Here is a 20,513-nt window from a genome sequence, read left to right as displayed (position 1 = left end):
ACTATGAATGACACTGCTGTTAGAGATGATGTTGAAGTTGGAGAGATTTTCAAGGGTTATGAAACTGAAGATATTGATAGCTATGAGGGAGATTTGGATGATATGATTAAGAAGAGAATATATCCTAAATACAATGAGGCTGAGATGAGTAGGGAATATGTGTTTAAGGTGGGATTGGAGTTCAAGTCACTTGGTCAGTTTAAGGATGCTATTAGGGAGCATGCTCTGTTGAATGGAAGGGATATTAGGTATATCAAGAATGATAAGGTTAGATGTAGAGTGGGCTGTAGAGAAAAGAAAGGGAAGTGTAGGTGGATAGCATTTGCATCCAAAGTTGGTAGTTCCGATTGCTTTCGGCTGAAGACCCTTAACGGAAAGCACACTTGTGGACGAGATTACAGCGGTAGGCTTGCATCAAGTAGTTGGGTGTCTCAGAAGATTGTTACCAATATTAGTAGGGGGGAGGAGATGAAGATTGCAACAGTAATTCAGACCATTCAGGATAAATGCACGGCTAATATTTCAGTCACAAAGGCTTATTGGGCGAGGAGAAAGGCGAGTAAAGAAGTACATGGCAGGGCTATTCTACAATATGGCAAACTCAGAGATTACTATGCAGAGATTATGAGGACAAATCTCGGGTCTACTATTCAGATTTTGGTTGACAGGCCTTCAATTACACACCAACCAAGGTTTATGAGGATGTACATGTGTCTAAATTATGTCAAGCAAGGCTTTTTGGCTAGTTGCAGGCCTATTATAGGAGTAGATGGCTGCCACTTGAAGGGTGATCATGGTCAACAACTGTTGGTGGCTATTGGAAGATATCCAAACGATAACTATTTTCCAATTGTTGTTGCTGCTGTAGAGGTTGAGACTAGAGACAATTGGGGTTGATTTATAAACCTGTTATTGGATGATATTGGAGATATCAGTAGAAGGAAGTGGGTATTCATATTCGACCAACAAAAGGTTAGCATTTACTATTTAAATCTGTATGAACCTGCTGTGTAAATGGTTAAGCAATCTATTAGAACTTCAGGAGCTCATAAACCAAGTAATTTAGTAAATATGTAGCACTTATCTTGTAAAATTGAACTTTTACTATGGCAATCTCTCTTGTAAATATTGTCTCTTTGATACGAAATAAAAGGATAAACAAGACAAGAATTGAAATTGAATAGAAAAGATACATTGAAATTGAAATAAAAATAAAAAGATAGATTGAAATTGAGTACAAAGAGAATCACTCTACTTTCTACCCAATTTCTTGACGCAATAAGAAAGGGACTCCTCAACCTAACTTGTCAACGTCATAGTTTGGAAATTGAATCGAATAGACTCTTCAACCTTCTACCCAATTCCCCGATGCAACAAGAGAGGGACTCCTCAACCTCAATTTTCCACACCATGGTTTCATCACGAAACCAAAAAGGAATTTTAAACCTCTAAATCATTATATTCTACTACTACAATAGCTAAGGAGGTATTTATAACCTCTTATTAGGTTAAAACAAAGAAAAACTCTAAAGCCCATAAACATAAGGCCCAATCTAGTAATTAAATAAACAAAATCAAAATACATTAAATAAAATATTCTAAAAATATAAACTAAAATATCTTCTAAATAACTCTTGAACTCTTCATATCACGAACATTTGAAGCACGTATCATTCTCCTCCTCTTCAGAAAAGATTCGTCCTCAAATCTTGTAGGTGGAAAAAATAATATATGAAAAGAACAATAATTACAAGGAAGATAATTTCTTTTTTTTCTTCCATTTTTTTTGCAACTTTATGCTTTTTTTTAAAACAATAATAAAACGCAAACGAAAACAAGAACACAAGAACATAAAGAAAGACGCAACAGACACTGGACTCTTTTTTTATGATAAAAGAAGAACAAATATAGATTAATAAGAATTAATCTAATACCTGAGCTCTGATACCAAATGATACGAAATAAAAAGATAAACAAGACAAGAATTGAAATTAAATAGAAAAGATACATTGAAATTGAAATAAAAATAAAAAGAGAGATTGAAATTGAGTACAAAGAGAATCACTCTACTTTCTACCCAATTTCTTGACACAACAAGAAAGGGACTTCTCAACCTAACTTGTCAACGTCATAGTTTGGGAATTGAATCGAAGGGACTCTTCAACCTTCTACCCAATTCCCCGATGCAACAAGAGAGAGACTCCTCAACCTCAATTGTCCACACCATAGTTTCATCACGAAACTAAAAAAGGGGTTTTGAAACCTCTAAAAATTCTATGCTACGATTACAATAGCTAAGGAGGTATTTATAACCTCTTATTAGGTTAAAACAAAGAAAAACCCTAAAGCCCATAATCATAAGGCCAAATCTAGTAATTAAATAAACAAAATCAAAATATATTAAATTAAAATATTCTAAAAAAGTAAACTAATATCTTCTAAATAATACTTGAACTCTTCATATCTCGAACATTTGAAGCACGTATCATTCTCCTCCTCTTCAAAAAAGATTCGTCCTCGAATCTTGTAAGTGGAAAAATAGAATATGAAAAGCACAAAAATTACAAGGAAGATAATTTCTTTTTTTTCTTTTTTTGTATATATTTCTTTTTTTTCTTTCTTTTTTTTGCACTGTATGATTTTTTTCTTTTCTTAAACAATAAAATCAACAATGATGACAAAACAATAATGAAACACAAACAGAAAACAAGAACACGAAAACTTAAAGAAAGACGCGACAGACTGGACTCTTTTTTATGATAAAAGAAGAACAAATATAGATTAATAAATGATACGAAAATAATAGATAAACATAAAGACAAGAATTCAAACTGAATAAAAAGATACATTAAAATTGAAAGAGAAATAAAAAGGATAGATTGAAATTGAATACAAAGAGAATTACTCTACTTTTTATCCAATTTCTTGACGCAACAAGAAAGGGACTCCTCAACCTCACTTGTCAACGCCATAGTTTGGAAATTGATTCGAAGGGACTCCTCAACCTTCTACTCAATTCCCCGATGTAACAAGAGAGGGACCCCTCAACCTCAATTGTCCACACCATGGTTTCATCACGAAACCAAAAAGGGGTTTTGAAACCTCTAAAAATTCTATTCTACGACTACAATAGCTAAGGAGATATTTATAACCTCTTATTAGGTTAAAACAAACAAAAACCCTAAAGCCCATAATCATAAGGCCCAATCTAGTAATTAAATAAAAAAATCAAAATACATTAAATTAAAATATTCTAAAAAAGTAAACTAATATCTTCTAAATAATACTTGAACTCTTCATATCTCGAACATTTGAAGCACGTATCACTCTTGTTTTATCATCTTAGTGAAAATGTAGCTCTTATTTTTCCCCGGACCAAATACACCTTGAGAAATATGCATATTCTCATATACAGTTTTTAATAGTCTTATAAAAATTGCAATGTAGCATGTGTATGATTTAGTAGTTGTCTTAGCTAGTTTTCTCTTAATTTTTTTTCTCATTACACACTTTTACATTTCTCATAATGGTTTTATGTTCTTGGAATCTGTTTATATTGATCATATCTTGAATCTTTTATCTTATTTGCCCTCCCCATGGTTTATATTTTAGCATTGTTGTTCCACTAACTGATTGTGATGAACTAAGAAAGAGGTCTCAATATGGACATAATAGAAGGCATTGTCCCAATCCAATAGTGTCAGGTATCATGCAAATCTGAACCTACAAACTGTTGTTTTACTGTTTTAAATTCGAAATTATAGTATATTTGAGGTGTTTAGTAAATTAGGTTGTGATTAGTATAACATATGGTGTATGAAAATTTGTTATGATGTGTTGTAAATTGTTGTGAATTGATTTGGATTGCAAACAGATTATACTGCCTTATAAATAGATTATAAGATGATTATAAATTGATTATGCTGTGTTATAAATAAATTGTAAATGGATTATAAATTGATTGAAAAAAGAGCTGAATATTCATGTTGCAATCTGGTGTTTACCTGATTTTAGAACCTGGTGTTGCTACTGCCGCCAACGGAGAAGATCCGAATGCTGCTGACACTGTGCCTATTGCTACTGTTGATCCTGCAGCTGCTGTTGACACTGATCCTGCTGCCGAAAACAGATCTGGTGTGAATATCCGCAAATCTAAGCGAATAAGGCAAATAGGGATAGACAGGGAAAGAGGAAGGGGCAGGGGAAGGGGTAGAGGAAGGGGGTAGAGCTACATCTTCACAACCACTCCCCACCACACCTGCGTCTTTCCAACAGCTACCCGCCACACTTGCTGTTACTGCCTCCACTCAGCCACCTCCCATACTTGCAACTTCAGCTTTTCAGGCTCCAACCACATCCATCGGTGCAGTGGCTCCAACCACAGCCACCTCACAACAAGCCTTACCTCTTGAAGGGCCAGCCTCCCAGTCTCTCCTAGCTGTGGCAAGTACAAAATCTCACCAAGCACCTAGAGCATCTTCTCAACCTTTACCAAAGACAAAGGTGTTTGGTGTGAGGAGAAGTGGGCGGCTGAAGTTAGGAGTGATGAAGCAAAAAGGGGCACCTAGTCTACATATAGACCTAAGTGATGAATGAAGTCTCTTTATATTTACAGCTAGGGTTGTTGGGGTTGCTGTTAAATAGTATATCTTGTGATGAATTGTGTCTATGTGGCCACTGTTTATTATGTGGATAGGACCACTATTTTGATATTTTGTAATCAGGTTGGACCACTTTTAATTGTTGCACTTCTTGGATCTTTATTTTGGATTAGCTATATGTGGCATATTATATGACCACTTATGTTATGATATTTTGTGTAAATATGGTTTACAGGAACACTTATTTAATAAAAATATATGTAGTATATTTTCTGGTCACTTCTTGCTGCAAGTTGTTATCAATTGTGAAAATTTAAATATTCACATTGATAAAGTTGCTTCTCAACTATCATTTGTTATACACACAAAATACATCAAAGTGCAAAATTGATTCAAACTAAACATAATTAACTTTAATTGGATTGAAGCCATACAATCTCTTACATTACAATTTTATAGCACAGATAACTCTAAACTCTTGCAAACCACATTCCAATTATTAAGATTAGCAAAAACATAAATAACATATATTGCATTTTACATTGAATTTTCATATTGTCATCCAACCTCCCAACTTGTTCTTGGAGAATATTCAACTCATCACATAATCTACCCACACAAGCATCTATTTCTCTAGCTTCAACAATTAATCTCTCCATCTCCACGTTTAGCCTCTCTATCTTTCTTTCTTGTGCATCCAATTTTCACATTTCAGCTTCCAACTTAGCAAAATTTTGTGTTCCAACAACTCCAACAGCATCAGCAGACACATTACTTCTTGTACCAACTTCATCAACTTACTCAAAAAATTTGCATCTTCTGTTAGGGTAAGAAATAAATCTTCTATTAGGATTCTTTGTTGTTCCTGAAATTTGAAGACTCAGAGTATCACCACAAAAATAGTGAACCCGCTTTTCTTTTTCCTTTGGCCACCCATTATTTGCACCGTCATCAACCTCAATCCAATCAAAATAATCAATCCATTCAAAAAAGTTGCATTTTGGTATCTTTCCACAAGTAACATACCTCCTACCATGGTCAGAAACGGCTGAGGAATGGTGGACGATTACTGCCTCTCCACAAAAACACAGGTGTCTTCTTTTCTTCGAGTACGAGCTCCTGGAAACACAGCTTCCCGAAGAGAGAATGAATGAGGTTTCTTGACTATGAGCCATAGATTTGGAGAATATGAAAACTGAAAATGGAAAAGGGAGAAGAAAAGAAATCTCAGATACTTCAACGAGAATGTTTATAAGGAGAAGATAAGGGTAAATAAGTCATTCCACAGTTTACTAACGTTTTTTTTTAACGTCAAATGTTAACATGGACTTAATTGGAAAAAAATAAGATACAGAGACCCAATTAAAAAAAAGTATAAAGACCTAATTAAAAATTCGATAAAATTATAAGGACCTATAAAGTAATTAAACCTATATGTAAATTATTTTTCAGAATACTATTTGTTCCCAGATTTTTCTTAATTAATAATGCAGCTTTTAAGTTATGCTTAGAAAGCTAACAATGAAGGAAGTATGAGAATGAATGAGTGAATTGCTAAATTTAAAGTGACCAAAGTGTATCAAATCTACTTTATGTATGCTAAGGAGATTTGAGGAGAAAATCATGAAGAAAATCATAAACACAACAGCATAGTCTATCTCGATTGAGATTTGAACATTGATCTTATTCTTCAAGACGTGGTTCTTTTGTCGCCACGCACATGCAACCCTTTTCAACATATATAACTGCTGTAATTTCTTTCATAAAAGAATAATAATATAATTAACTAAATAATAATAATAATTGACATTGAAAAAGATATTTTTGTCTTCTTCTGTGTCAACCTAGTTGCTATAATAATCTATCAACTCTTTTATAATTGAACTGATTAAATTAGCAAATATATGTATGTACATAATTTTCTTTCTATGTCCTTCCTACTTTATGTTAATCCAAGTTATCCCACTAATTCTTTTGAGATAAGAATTCCCTTAAGAAATAAATCTTTAACCACAAAAATTATATATAATATATAATTTTAATATATTCTTAATGTAAAATAATGTTTTACGTGTATCTAATCATAAAACAATAGATCAAAATATATAATATATATAATTTTAATATATTTTTAATATGAAATTATTTTCACATATATCTATTCATGAAATATATTCTAGATTAATAATAAAAATAATCATTTTTTATATTCAAAATTTTATATATATATAAAGAATACTTAAATAACGAGTCCAAATATCAAGTGTTAGGTTTTCCCATTACAATTATACATATCTTAATTATTCAAATACATCAAGTGGATATATATCCACTTGGATTAAATACATATATACGGAAAGAAGTTGATGAACAAAAAACACTGTGGACCACTGCTCATACCTGTAATAGCTAGTTGAAAGAATACAGAATATATGTCACTCTAAAGTTTAACATACAACTATGCATAATTATCAGAACAACTGATAATCGAACTGATTAAATTATTAAATTATTATATTATTAATTTAATTGATAAATTATAAATTAAATTAGTTAATTTAATTATAATTAAATAATTATATAAAATTTTATTTAATTTTTTTATTTTTATAAAAAAATTTTAGTTTTATTTTATATTTATTTAATTATTATTTTTAAATTTTAATAACTTATCAATTAATTTATATTTATTATATTCTTTAAATATTTATAAATTTATATTTATTATATTTTTTAAGTATTTATAAAAAAATATATTATAGTTAATAAATATTATTTTTTAAAAAATTTATAAATATAATTTAATTTTATTTACATAATATATTTAATAATATATATATAATAATATATTTTTTTAGTTCAATCAGATTTGATCAAATCGATTTAAATCGATTTAAAACAGATTTAACCGAATTTTGATGACCGGATAACCGAATTTTGAGTCCAATTAACTGAGTCGGACTGAATTTGATAATTATGCAATGATGTCAATAATTAAATTTATTTATTTTAGAATTTAATTAGGGAGCTAATCTTTTACACCTAACCACCTAATTTTTGTAATTTTAAATTTTAAAACCTAATAATTTTAAAAATAAAGTTAAAAAATAATATAATAACAATTGACTAATATTGATATTTAAACATTAAATTTTTATATTTTTATTTTATTTATTTTTAAATTTTAATGCCTTTTATTTACTCATTTACCTGAGACTACAACCACTTTAGTGTGACGGAAATAATGTTGAGTTGTGACATACATAAAGATCGCTTATTATTTTTTGCGTGGGAGAGAGGTGAGTGTATCTCACAATGATGGGAGAAGAGATAAGTTTTTTATTGTTATGGTGTGAACAAATCGGACCCTCCGATTTGTTTCATTTTTTAAATCAACAATCACAAATCGGATGGTCCGATTTGTGTTTTTGAAAATAAAAAAATTTTTAATGTTAAAATCGGACCATCCGATTTCTATTTTAAAAAATAAAAAAAAATAAAAATGCAAAACGGACCATGCGATTTGTAATTTTTTTTTCTATCAAACAAATCGGACCCTCCGATTTGTACTTTACTTTTTTTTTCAAACAAATCGGACCGTCCGATTTGAATAAAACACCATATAAAAAAAAACACCTAATCTTCCCATAACAATGTATTACACATATATTTATATAATATAAAAAAAAATTAGCCCATAAAGATACATACATGACTAAGTAATTTGAGTTACCTATGGCCAGTGGCGGATCCACGGGGGGACCTAAGGTGGCCATGGTCCCCCCCAAATTTTTTTTAAAAAAATAGTAAATAGTAATAATTAATAATATTAAATTTTTTTATATATAATATTAAAAAAAATATAACTTACAAAATTTTATAAATTAAAAAAACTAAAAGCTGCATTATGTATTAGATATTTGAATTATTGTTGCTCTTGTTAACAAATAGCCCATTCTAATAATTAATAAAAATGGTTCTATTATACTAGTCCAAGCCCATACTATTAATTAAAGTAACCCTAGTACATTTTTCAAATATTTGTTTCAAACTATCATAGGCATAGCGCCACTTTTCTCTCTCTTTTAGTGATTCCCAAACTTTTGGTCTTCTACTCTTCTCATTCTAATTTTCTTTCCATACCAAAACAAGACATATGAAGAAAAACCATTGAAGAGAAGTGAACAACAAAATATTAACCATTGAATGCACAACAAAGATTCAAAGAGGTATATTTCAATTTTTTTTAAGTTAATGACAATGTCAAGTATTATTTACATTATTTATTTAAAATAATTAATTTATTTTTTTTATAATGGACAGTGTTCAAAGATTGAAGTGAGGACAAAACTCAATAGAATTATTTTTTTGTGAGACTTGGAACAAAAAATAATCAGGTAAATCAATAACTTTATTTTTGGTTATTATATATTTGTGTTTCTAAAATTATTTGTTATTGCTCAATAGGTTTAATATTTTTTTTAAGAAAATAATATATATGCAATTATTTTTTTTTTTTGTTAGATAGTTCAAGTTAAGTTAAAAATGTCAAAGATGAAAACAATTCACTCATTTTTCAAGAGAAAAGAGAGAATATATGATGAACAAAATTCAGCTTCAGATTCTTTGAGTAATGTTCAAAATATTATTGAACAACCTGTGACACAACTTGTTGAGCAAGATATTCAACCCCCTGCTTCCAAAATAGCAAGGACTGAAATAGATCAAGTTAATATTGATACATTGATGCGTGATCCCGGAAAGCGTCCGCAAATTTGGAATTATCCTATCAATCAACAAGATGAAATCCGTAGAGCATACATAAAGTTTGGACCATATCAATTTATTATGGATGAGTACCCTCTTTCTGGTCTAGAAAGTCATCCTCGTCGTTTCAAAGCTCATTGGTTTAAGAGTTTTTCTTGGCTAGAATATTCGCCAGAAGTGGATGCTGCATTTTGTCTTCCATGCTATTTATTTTCTAGAAAATCAAGTCCATTCACATCAGGAGGATTTCGCAATTGGAAAAAAGTGAATAATGGAAAGGATTGTGCATTTTTATCTCATGTGGGTAAATCTCTTAATTCTCCTCATAATATTGCTGTTAAGTCTTGTAAAGATTTGCTTAATCAATTATGTCACATTGACAAAGTATTGGCTAAGCAAAGCTCACAACAAGTTTTAAGCAATAGATTGCGTCTTAAAGCCTCTATTGATACTGTCAAATGGTTAACGTTTCAAGCTTGTGCTTTTAGGGGACATGACGAGAGTCATGAGTCTCAGAATCGAGAAAATTTTCTTGAAATGTTAAAATTATTAGCTTCTTACAATAAAGAAGTGGATGCAGTTGTTTTGGATAATGCTCCTCAAAATGCAATATACACATCACCTTCTATTCAAAAGGAAATTCTACATGTTTTTGCTAGAAAGGTGCAAAATGAAATTCGCAATGAGATTGGTAATGCAAAGTTTTGTTTGATTGTTGATGAAGCTAGAGATGAATCTAGAAGAGAACAAATGACACTTGTTGTTAGATTTGTTGATAAGCATGGATTTGTCAAAGAAAGGCTAATAGATGTTGTTCATGTCAAAGATACTACTTCTGCTACTCTAAAACAAGAGATTTGTTCTGCATTATCTCATCACAATCTCAACATTCAAAATGTTCGAGGTCAAGGGTATGACGGAGCTAGTAATATGCGTGGAGAGTGGAAAGGGTTACAAGCTTTAATTATTCAAGAATGTCCTTATGCATATTATGTTCATTGCTTTGCTCATCAATTACAGCTAGCTCTTGTTGCTGCGGCTAAAGAAGTTGTTGATGTTCATGCTTTTTTCCAAAGTTTGAGTAATATTATCAATGTTGTGTGCTCTTCTTGCAAACGCAATGATGAATTACGATCTGCTTATGCAACTGAAATTTCCCATTTAGTTGCAACTAATCAAATTGAAACAGGAAGAGGAGCAAATCAAATTGGCACATTAAAAAGATCAGGAGATACCAGGTGGAGCTCTCACTTCAACTCAATTTGTAGCCTTTTACGTATGTTTGGAGCAACAACTTCAGTTCTGGAAGATTTGGCTACTAATGGATCTACATATTCTCAACGTGGTGATGCTACTTATGCTCTTAAATCTTTATTATCATTTGATTTTGTTTTCATTTTGCATATGATGAAAGAAATCATGGGAATCACTGATAAACTTTGTCAAGCATTGCAACAAAAATCTCAAGACATTTTGAATGCTATGCATCTGGTTTCTAGTACAAAGTCATTGATTCAACAGTTAAGAGATAGTAGTTGGGGAGCACTTTTGGAGAAAGTTAGTTCTTTCTGCAATGATCATGCTATTCAGATACCTGATATGGGTGCTTCTTTTAGTGACATAATTCGGTCTCGTCGTAAAAAGGATGTTGTCACTGTTGAACACCACTATCGTGTTGACATTTTTACTAGCGTGATAGATTTTCAATTGAAAGAGCTAAATAGTAGATTTAGTGAGCAAGCAACCGAGCTCCTCATACTGAGTACATCTCTAGATCCTAAAGATGCTTTCAAGTTATTCAGTGTTTGCAACATATGCAATCTTGTAAAGAATTTCTATTCTTTAGATTTTTCTGAGCAAGAAAAGATTCAATTGGATTATGAGTTACAACATTATGAACTTGATGTGGTTAAAGCTCCAGATTTTCAGAATTTGTCTACTCTTGCTGAATTGTGTCAAAAATTGACAGAGATAGGAAAATCAAATATATATCCTTTAATTGATAGATTAATTCGTCTTGTTTTGACTCTTCCTGTGACAACAGCAACAACTGAATGGGCCTTTTCAGCTATGAAGATTATTAAAACAAGGCTTCGAAACAAGATGGAAGATGAATTTTTAGCAGATTGTATGATTGTATATATTGAAAAGGAAATTGCTTCAAAATTCACTTCAGAGATGATAATTGATGATTTTAGTTCCATGAAGCATCGTCGAGCAAGTTTAAAAATATCAAAATCTTAAAGTATGTAGTTGAACATTGACTTTTATATAATATAATTACTTTTTTGATATATATGCTACAAATCATATTTTGTTAATTTTTTGTTATATTTTATATTTAATTGGCCCCCTCTTATGAAATTTTTGGTTCCGCCGCTGCCTATGGCAATTTTGTTATTGTTTCTCTAACTTTATCCAAAAAGGTGGCCAACATTAGGAATAAATACTTTTATTATAATAAATGCATTTTTTAATTCTTTTTATTTTGTTTATTCATTTATTTTTCTAATTTGGGTTAAAAGTTAAAACACACATATGTTTGTCTAGCTTTCAGAGCCACTTGTGTATATGCGGCTAAAAGAAAAATGATAAAATAAAAAATAACAAACAAAAATGAGTGGCTCCAACAAAATAATATCTACTTAAATATGTGCTGGGTGGATTTTCCATCAAATAATTATTTTATACAAACATGGTATTTTTTATTCAAAAATACGTACAAAAAATCAATAAATTAATTATTGTCATATATAATATTTATTTTTTTTAGAAAAGCATTGCTAATTTATCTGTATTTCTCAATAAACAAAAAATACTAAGAGTTAAAGCTATATCACAATTATTTCCTAAAATATGGCTAAATTTTTAATCTAAGATGTTTGAAATATTTGGAAAATGTTAGTGTAAGATATGTGCACAAGAGTGTGTTTATTTTTAAATATTTTTATTAAATAAAAATTATTGTACTATTTATTAATTTAATATTATTATTTTATTTATTATATTTTATATCAATAATTTAAATTAAAAAAATAACGTATTAATTAGGTTAATTAATTTTTTAAGATTATAAACAATAAAAAATTAAAATCCATTTATTTGTGACTTTTAAAAACATATTTAAAAAAATACTGCACTCTTAACTTTTTTGTTGAGTGCATTAACATTAGTAGCTAATAATCTGTTTTTGAAATGAGATTTATGAAAATAAGTAAGAGTATTAGTTAAGTGCAAATTAGTGAGAGAATATCTCCAATAATTCTATGGTGTTGGATTATTTTCTATCTTTGTATTAACTGAAAAGGCTTTTTTCTGTTAATAATTGTAAGAGGAGTTTTAGGGAGATAGCAATTTTGTTAAATTCTGGTCAGCACTTAACTATCAAAAGAAAATTGAATAATTCTACATCATTAAATATAATCTCACACTATTAAAAACATCATTAATAGCTAATTAATGGCTAAAAACCACAAAATCTACTGGTCCCTAAACTTTCTCTAATTATAAAAGAGTTTCTATAAAAGATTGTTCTGTTTTTTTTAACTATCATTCTATGCTTATATGTTGCACTAAAACAAGAAAAAAATGTTTCTTTTTTTATTGCATGTAGAATCACTTATCTTATATCCATGTTTTTCTCTTCTTATTTATAAAATAAATGAATTCAAACATTCTTTCATCAATTATTGTAATATAAAATTCTATATCATTTCAGTTTTATATTTTTTTTGTATTCTATGTGTTTGAATATTTTCTGCCTCTTTATTAACTGAAAAGACCTCCTTCTATTGATAAATATAAAAGAATTTTTTTATAAAAGACTGTTCTTTTCTCTTTTATCTGTCATTCTATGTTTACATGTTACACTAAAACAAGACTATCATTTCAGTTTTATATGTTTTTGTTATTCTATGTATTGATTATTTTCTGTCTTTTTATTAACTGAAAAGACATTCTTTTGTTGATAAACGTAAAAGAATCTTTTTATAAAAGACTGTTCTTTTTTCTTTTAACTGTCATTCTATGTTTATATGTTACACTAAAACAAGAAAAAAATATTTTTTTTATTGCACGTACAATCACTTATATCCATATTTTTCTCTTCTTATTTACAAAATAAATGAATTCAAACATTCTTTCATGAATTGTAGTGTAAAATTTTACTATAATTCCAGTTGTATAATGAAAAAGTTTGTAATTCAACTGAGTACATTAGTACTAAAAAGTGACCTAATATAATTTTTAAATTGTTCTACTAGAATTTTTTATTTTGCTTCAAGTTTTTTTTTTATTTTAATTCTCTAATTTTCTTTTTACTTTTACAAATTCTTTTTTCATGTGAATTCATTCTTTGTAATTTTTTTTCATTCTTCCAATTTTTTTCTCACTCTATCGTTATCTTACCTTTATTCATATCATAAACTCAAAAAAAAAGAACATCCAAACCGAAATAACAGAGAAAAAAAATTAGAAATTAATGTTTATGATAAAAGAAGATTTCTCTAAAAGATTAGATGCATGTACTAAAAATTTAGATGATCATGTGTTTACAACGTATTTTTAATAGGAATCATTGACACTGAATTGAAGACTATTTGGTAGAATTAGGATCAAACCAATTCTTTTCCATTTGGATTCAACTCGGGAACTTCCAGAAAGAAAAATTAAGACAGGTTGAAGTTGGTCGTTTATTGGGTGAAAAAATTGATAAAATTATTGATATTGGTTTTTTTTTGTCAGATTATTGCTTCAGGAGGCAAAGTGCTGGAAATTGATTGTGATATGAGAGTATTGGAATCTTCTGTACTTATTCTACTTACCTTGGACATTATTTAAAGCACAAACAAATTTTCATCTCTACTTCAAGTGATATTAAAATAAAAAGTATTGGTGACTAGGTCAAGGCTGATTAGGTAGGAAAAAAATTGACAACAACGGTAGTGTTGATCCAAACAATTTTAGTAATCAACAATCCAAGTCTTCACAGTTAAGAAAAAAACTTGTCCCTTCTTACTTGTTTGAAAATTTCTCTAAACTAAATATAAAAGATGAAAGGAATGAAGTCAGGGAGTATAGAATCTCCCAGAGTTAGCTTGGTAGTCAATAATAAAATGTGATTCTCTTATTATGTTAGAAGATATTACAGGATCTTCGAATGAAATTCAAGAAGACAATCAGATGATAATAGAAGAAGTTAGCAGTAAAAAACTAAATCTAAAACAGATGGCAAAATAGAGTCATAGTTCACTTAATCAATTATGTGGGACAAAGCGAAGAGTCTCTGACAAAGAAAATGAGCTTGTGGGTAATAAGATGTGTGTTGAATAGGAGCTAATTGCTGATCACAGTTCATACCTTATAGGGATTGTTCAATTCCACTCTCCCGAGTTGGTTTTGCTTTTTGAAATGAAAAACCAATCTCGACTGGTGAAAAGAAAATTAAGGGCTTGTGTCTACTTTAATTGACAAATTGTTGATCCTTCTAATAGTACGGGTGGACTTGTGTTAGCATAGAAGAAATTCTATTGTTCAGATTATCAGTTGTTTTGAGTTTTATATTGCTGCTATGATAAAAGATGTCTCTTTTAATATTGAATAAAACTTTGTAGGCGTTTATTTAAATTGCAATAAGAATATTCGGTTATTTCATTTCCAGGAGATCTCTTTGGTTCTCTCCTAATCCAAGGTAAATCGGTTATTGATGGTGATTTCAATTCCATTATTAATCAAAGTGAGAATTTTGGTGGTAATCTTAAATATCATTCTTCTATTGCTGCTGCCTTTAATTACTTTATTGGAGATAACTCATTGATGGATTTGGAAATGGTGGGTAGATTATTTAGGGAAGGTAAACTAATTTAGAAAAGACTTGACAAAGTGCTTCTTGATGAATTTTGGTTCTAATTATACTCTCAACCTATGATCTTTATATTATTAGAGACAAGTTCTGATCACGTCCGTTTTTTTTTTTTTTTGGATACTAACTACCAATTGAAGAGATCAAAGAAAAGATTCAAGTTTTAAATCCTGCTGATGTAGTGAAAAATAAATTTGTAACTTTATCAGTGAGACCTTATATAGAAAGTTTGACGATGTTCAGATTATTTTAGAAGTTCAAATTGGTTGGACACTGATTGGTTCTCTAACAAAAGAACAACTCTATTAATTCTAAAATGAAGATTGTAGAAGTTACAACTATTCTAGAACAAAAACGGACATCAAACATCATGAGAGGCATTGGATTAGTTGAGATTGAACAGTGGCTTGAAAAAACATATTTGTACGAAAAATTTTATTGTAAAGACAAATCTAGAATTAAATGGCTGAAGGAAAAAGACCAAACTTTTTCCATTGGAAATTTAAATCTAGAACTAGAAGAAATAATATATGGCATCTACGGAGGGATAATGGAATATGGCAACGACCAATGCTAATATTACTAGGGTGGTTGAGGATTACTTTAAAAGTATTTTTACGTCTTTCAATTAGGCAGATCATGGGCCTTTTTTCATAAACTTTGAGCTTAAGGTTACAGCTAACATGAATCATAGATTTAGAAAATTTGTTTCTATGTATGATGTGAAAAGAGCTATTTTTAGTATCCATCCTCAAGGTGCACCGGGAGAGGGGTATAACGACTAAGTTCTTCTAATTCTACTGGGATATAGTGGGGAAAAGACATATTCTGGGCTGTGAGGAATTTTTTGCTAGAGGTAAAATTTTGAAAAATTTTAATCACACCAATATCTATCTAGTGCCAAAGGTCTCATATGTGAGCAATATGACCTAGGTAAAACACATCAGTTTGTCCTCCGTTGTCTACAAAATTATTTCGAAGGTGTTGGTTCACAGACCCAAAAGTATATGAACAAGATAATTAGCCATACTCAAAGTGCATTTATGAAAGATAAACTTATTTGTGATAAAATTCTTGTAGCACACGAATGTATACACTACCTTAAACAAAAGAAGTGAGGCTTAGAATACGAAATGGCACTCAGGTTTGATGTAAGTAAAGCCTACAATTCGTGAATTGATGACAACCGTTTCTTACTCTATTGTTATGGAATGTCAACACTATGATTTTTTTAAACCAAATAGAGGCATCTGTCAAGGTGACCCTCTATCCCCTTTTCTTTTTTTATTATGTGTAAAAGGACTTTTTTTCTTGCTATACAAAGAAGAGCAAAATAGTCTGATTCGAAAAATTTGGATAAATAGAAGGTGCACAACTATAAATAACTTGTTATTCGCTGATGATTCCATTCTATTTGGTAAAGTCTCGAAAGATAGTTGTGCTTCTATTTTAGAATTATTGAAATCTTATGAGAGTTTTGGTGGACAAATAATTCATCTTAATAAATCAGTCCTATTTTTCAATAATAACACTTCAGGACCGATTAGAACCTCCCTAACAACTCAGCTGAATATTTCTCATATAAGTGCACAGGATAAATATTTGGACCTACCTTCCTTTGTCAACAGTTCTAAAAAAATCACATTCAACTCAATCAAAGATAAGGTTCTCAAAAAGGCACAAAGATGAAAAAAGGTGCTTGTTATCCAATTAAGAAAGACATGTATTACTTTAAGCAGTTGGTGAAGTCATATCAATCTACATATTGTCATGTTTTAAACTTTCAGACAGCTTGCTAAATGAAATTTATAGTCTTCTAACCCAATTCTGGTAGGGGCAGCAAAGTTCTAAAAGGCAAATGGTGTGGATTGGTTGGTATAAGATGGCTAGACCTAAGAAAGAAGGCGAACTTAGTTTCAAATATCTCAGGGCTTAAAACCTAGCTCTTTTGGATAAATAGTGTTGAGAAATTATGACTCAACCTAACTCTTTTCTTTCTAAAATACTTAAAGGTAAATAATTCAGATTTATCTTTACAGCAGAAGTAGGAATCTTAACTTCTTGGGGTTGGCAAAGTAGTATTCTTGTAGGGAGGCAAGTTGTAGAGAAAGGTATCAGTTGAAAAGTAAGTGATGGTGATATCTGAATCTTCAGTGAACCATGACTCCCTCCCCCTTACTCTTTTACTGTTCCACCATCTGCGGCGCTACTATCAGATAACTCCCATCTGTTTTGTGTTAAAGATATGTCTGTGTCAAATAAACAGTGAAATTAAGCATTACTCAGATCTTTTTTTCTATAGAAATTGCTCAACGAATCCTCTCCATAGCTCCAAGAGAAGGTGAAGACACAATTCAATGGGTGATGAACAGAATAAAAACATATGATGTTGTATCAAGATGCAAGATTACTTACCAATTTTACCATACTTTCATTAAATTTTGTCCGAACTTCATGCAACAGATGCCAATTTGGAGCGATTTATGCGAGTTGAAAATTCCTCACAAGATTTTGCTATTTATGTGGAAAATTCTCCATGGTGAGCTTCATGTTCTGCTTTTCATCCACCAACGGTTTTCATCCACTCCACAACTTGTCAAATCTGCAATTCAGCACCAGAATCACTCATGTACTGTCTATTTTTTTTTGTGGGGATGCTAATCTAGTGTGAAAGAATAGTCATATGCCTTACATCATCTCAAACCCTAAATGTTCCTTGTTCTTCGATTAGTGGCGGGATTTAGTGTTACAAGCTGGACTTCAAGGAACAAGCTCTCATAGAGTTCAACTGATTTTGATTATAACTTGAAATATTTGGAAGGAGAGGTGTTGGTGAGTTTTCGAGCATATCTAGGAAGCTCCAGAAAAAATGCTAGCAACATTACTTAAGAAGTTAAGATGATCTAGAAACCATCTATTTTGTTTTATGCATAATACCTTAAGATAAATCTCTATTTTTTTCTTACAATTTCATTTGTTTGTGAATATCTGAAAATCTTTCTTTTTCTATTTTTTTGTCCTGATTTTTAGACAATATATTTATTTTTTTATTAAATAAAATACCATTATATTTTCTTTGGAAAAAAAAAATCATTGAATGCAACTATATATTTATAGATCATTTAACTATTTCAGTTTAATATGAAATTTTATAGCTATGATTGATAGCATATGAATTTTCAATATGACGGTTAGTGTCATCATAATTTTCTTCAATACAATTTTTGTTGAGTGCGTATAAGATTTGATCGAGTTATACCGATGTATGAGTATCTCTTTTATATATGAAAAAAAAGGAACCAAGCGGGCATTAAAAAAAAAGAAAGAAAATTTTCTTCTATTCATATTTACTTTTACAATTTAAGTATAAATAGATTGAATAGAAAACATAATTTATGATAATACATACATTGTTTAATCTATTTAATCAATCCCATTTAGTCGGATGAATTATTAGGTTTCCTTGATGTTATTGTTACCTAATGTTTAACTTTTAAAACATAAATAAAAAAAATAGGTCTTCTATCGGACACATTACTATACAAACACAAATACTAAAACAAGTTATACACTTTGGAGAAGTCCAAAATCTTTCTAATTAAGGCAGACATGAAATCATCAGAATCCACAACAAGATATACAAAGATTAAAAAAAAAAGTTAAAACAATATTCATAAAATGTGAAATATAATAATTTGTAACCATTCACAATCAAGTTTATTGTTTATAAAAATTTAATTTTGATACTTATAATAAAATTTTTTTTGCATGCATTCAATTATTACGTTAATAAAAATAACTACTTTTAACGATCAACGAATAAATAATCACTTAAACAAATAAGTAGAATTGAATAATAGTATAAAATAATTTACATGATCAGTGTATTAAAAATAAATTTATTTATAATTATTTTACTTTAAACATTGAAATGCCATATTGTACGGACACCCTATTGCTATATATCCCACTAGTGCTTTTTTCTTTGGATAATATCTTACGACAGCTTTAATTGATGATGAGGGAGAAAAATAACTTCTTGGGGGGTTGCAAAATCTAACAAAATCTTGTGTAATTATTATAGCTCATGAGTTATTTCATTGATTTGAGGAATGAACAATGGAACGACAACATGATATGAGTAAAGAACATGGCAGCCCAATGTGAATTCGACAACAAAGCAATTAGCAAAAGAATATGTATACAGTAGTTGAACATACGGGTTGGATGGTACTTAAATTTTATACTCCTACCCCTTGTCATTCGGGGAGCAAAATGAGCAAACACAGATTTTTTATTGTGATTGGATTCTTGTCTTCTCCTAGTTTGGCCCATTACCATTACTATTATTAGACGTGTGATTTGCCAATATAAATCACAAATGCAATGTTTTACTTATTGAGGAATGTTTACCGACCAAAAAAAAAAACTTATTGAGGAATGTTTTGTTTTTCAACATTTATCTATTTGTAGACAGTTAAACAGGTCTGACTCATTTAGATCTAATCTATTTAAATTTATAGATTTACTGATTTTAATTTTTTATTTTAACTCAAACTATTTATGACTAGTTTGATGGGTTAAACTAGCGGTTTGTTTATCTTTTTATTTTAGTTTTTAAAAAATATTTTGACAAAAAATATTATTTTTAAATTAAAAATTTTAAATAAACTGTGTTTTTTAGTTAATAAATTGGATTTTCGGATCGAATCGAAATAAATATTAATCAAAAGTGCTAATGTTTTTTTGGGAAATATATATAAAAAGAAAATGGACGGCCCGTTTATCCCGCAGGTTAACCCATTTAACTCATCAATTTTTTTGGATTAATTGGGCTCAATTTGTTTAATCCAAAATTTAAACGTACTTAATTTTAAAGATAAAATCTACTCGTTTAAACGAATAAACGAGCTGATCCGATAAATTTAACCCATTTTAACCGTCTTACTTATATCTCATATTCACATCTTTATTATTTTATTGTATACTATAAATGATCCAATTCTTTTCTGACAATAACTCAGTAAGATTATAATAAATATTGATGTAGTTGAGTGACATTTTCATTTTTCTTTTGTAATCTTCTAATCTATTTCTCAAATTTGGGTATTAGATATGGAATAATTATTATTAAGAAAGCCATATGATGTGATTTCAATATGTTTGAGCAAATATGCCTTCAATAAAAAAAAAAAGGTATTTACAGTTTCCATACATATTATGTCATATCAAGTATAACAATTTAAATTGAAGTTTAAACAAAATCATGATATTCAGTTTGATTT

The 20,513-nt window shown here is 29.7% G+C and overlaps 1 protein-coding gene across 1 annotated transcript; it reads left to right on the top strand.

Annotated features, from left to right (window-relative positions):
• The first annotated feature begins 8,604 nt into the window (after positions 1 to 8,604).
• Positions 8,605 to 14,207, top strand: LOC112773053 (uncharacterized). Its single transcript, XM_025818096.2, has 3 exons — positions 8,605 to 8,830; positions 8,925 to 11,192; positions 14,112 to 14,207. The coding sequence occupies exons 2-3, from the start codon at positions 9,147 to 9,149 to the stop codon at positions 14,205 to 14,207; spliced, it is 2,142 nt and encodes a 713-aa protein (XP_025673881.2). The 5' UTR covers positions 8,605 to 8,830; positions 8,925 to 9,146.
• The last annotated feature ends 6,306 nt before the right edge of the window (positions 14,208 to 20,513 follow it).

The sequence above is a fragment of the Arachis hypogaea genome, chromosome 3 (genome assembly GCF_003086295.3).
Source record: "Arachis hypogaea cultivar Tifrunner chromosome 3, arahy.Tifrunner.gnm2.J5K5, whole genome shotgun sequence".
Taxonomy (NCBI): Eukaryota; Viridiplantae; Streptophyta; class Magnoliopsida; order Fabales; family Fabaceae; genus Arachis; species Arachis hypogaea.
This window is presented reverse-complemented; position numbering and strand designations above follow the sequence as displayed.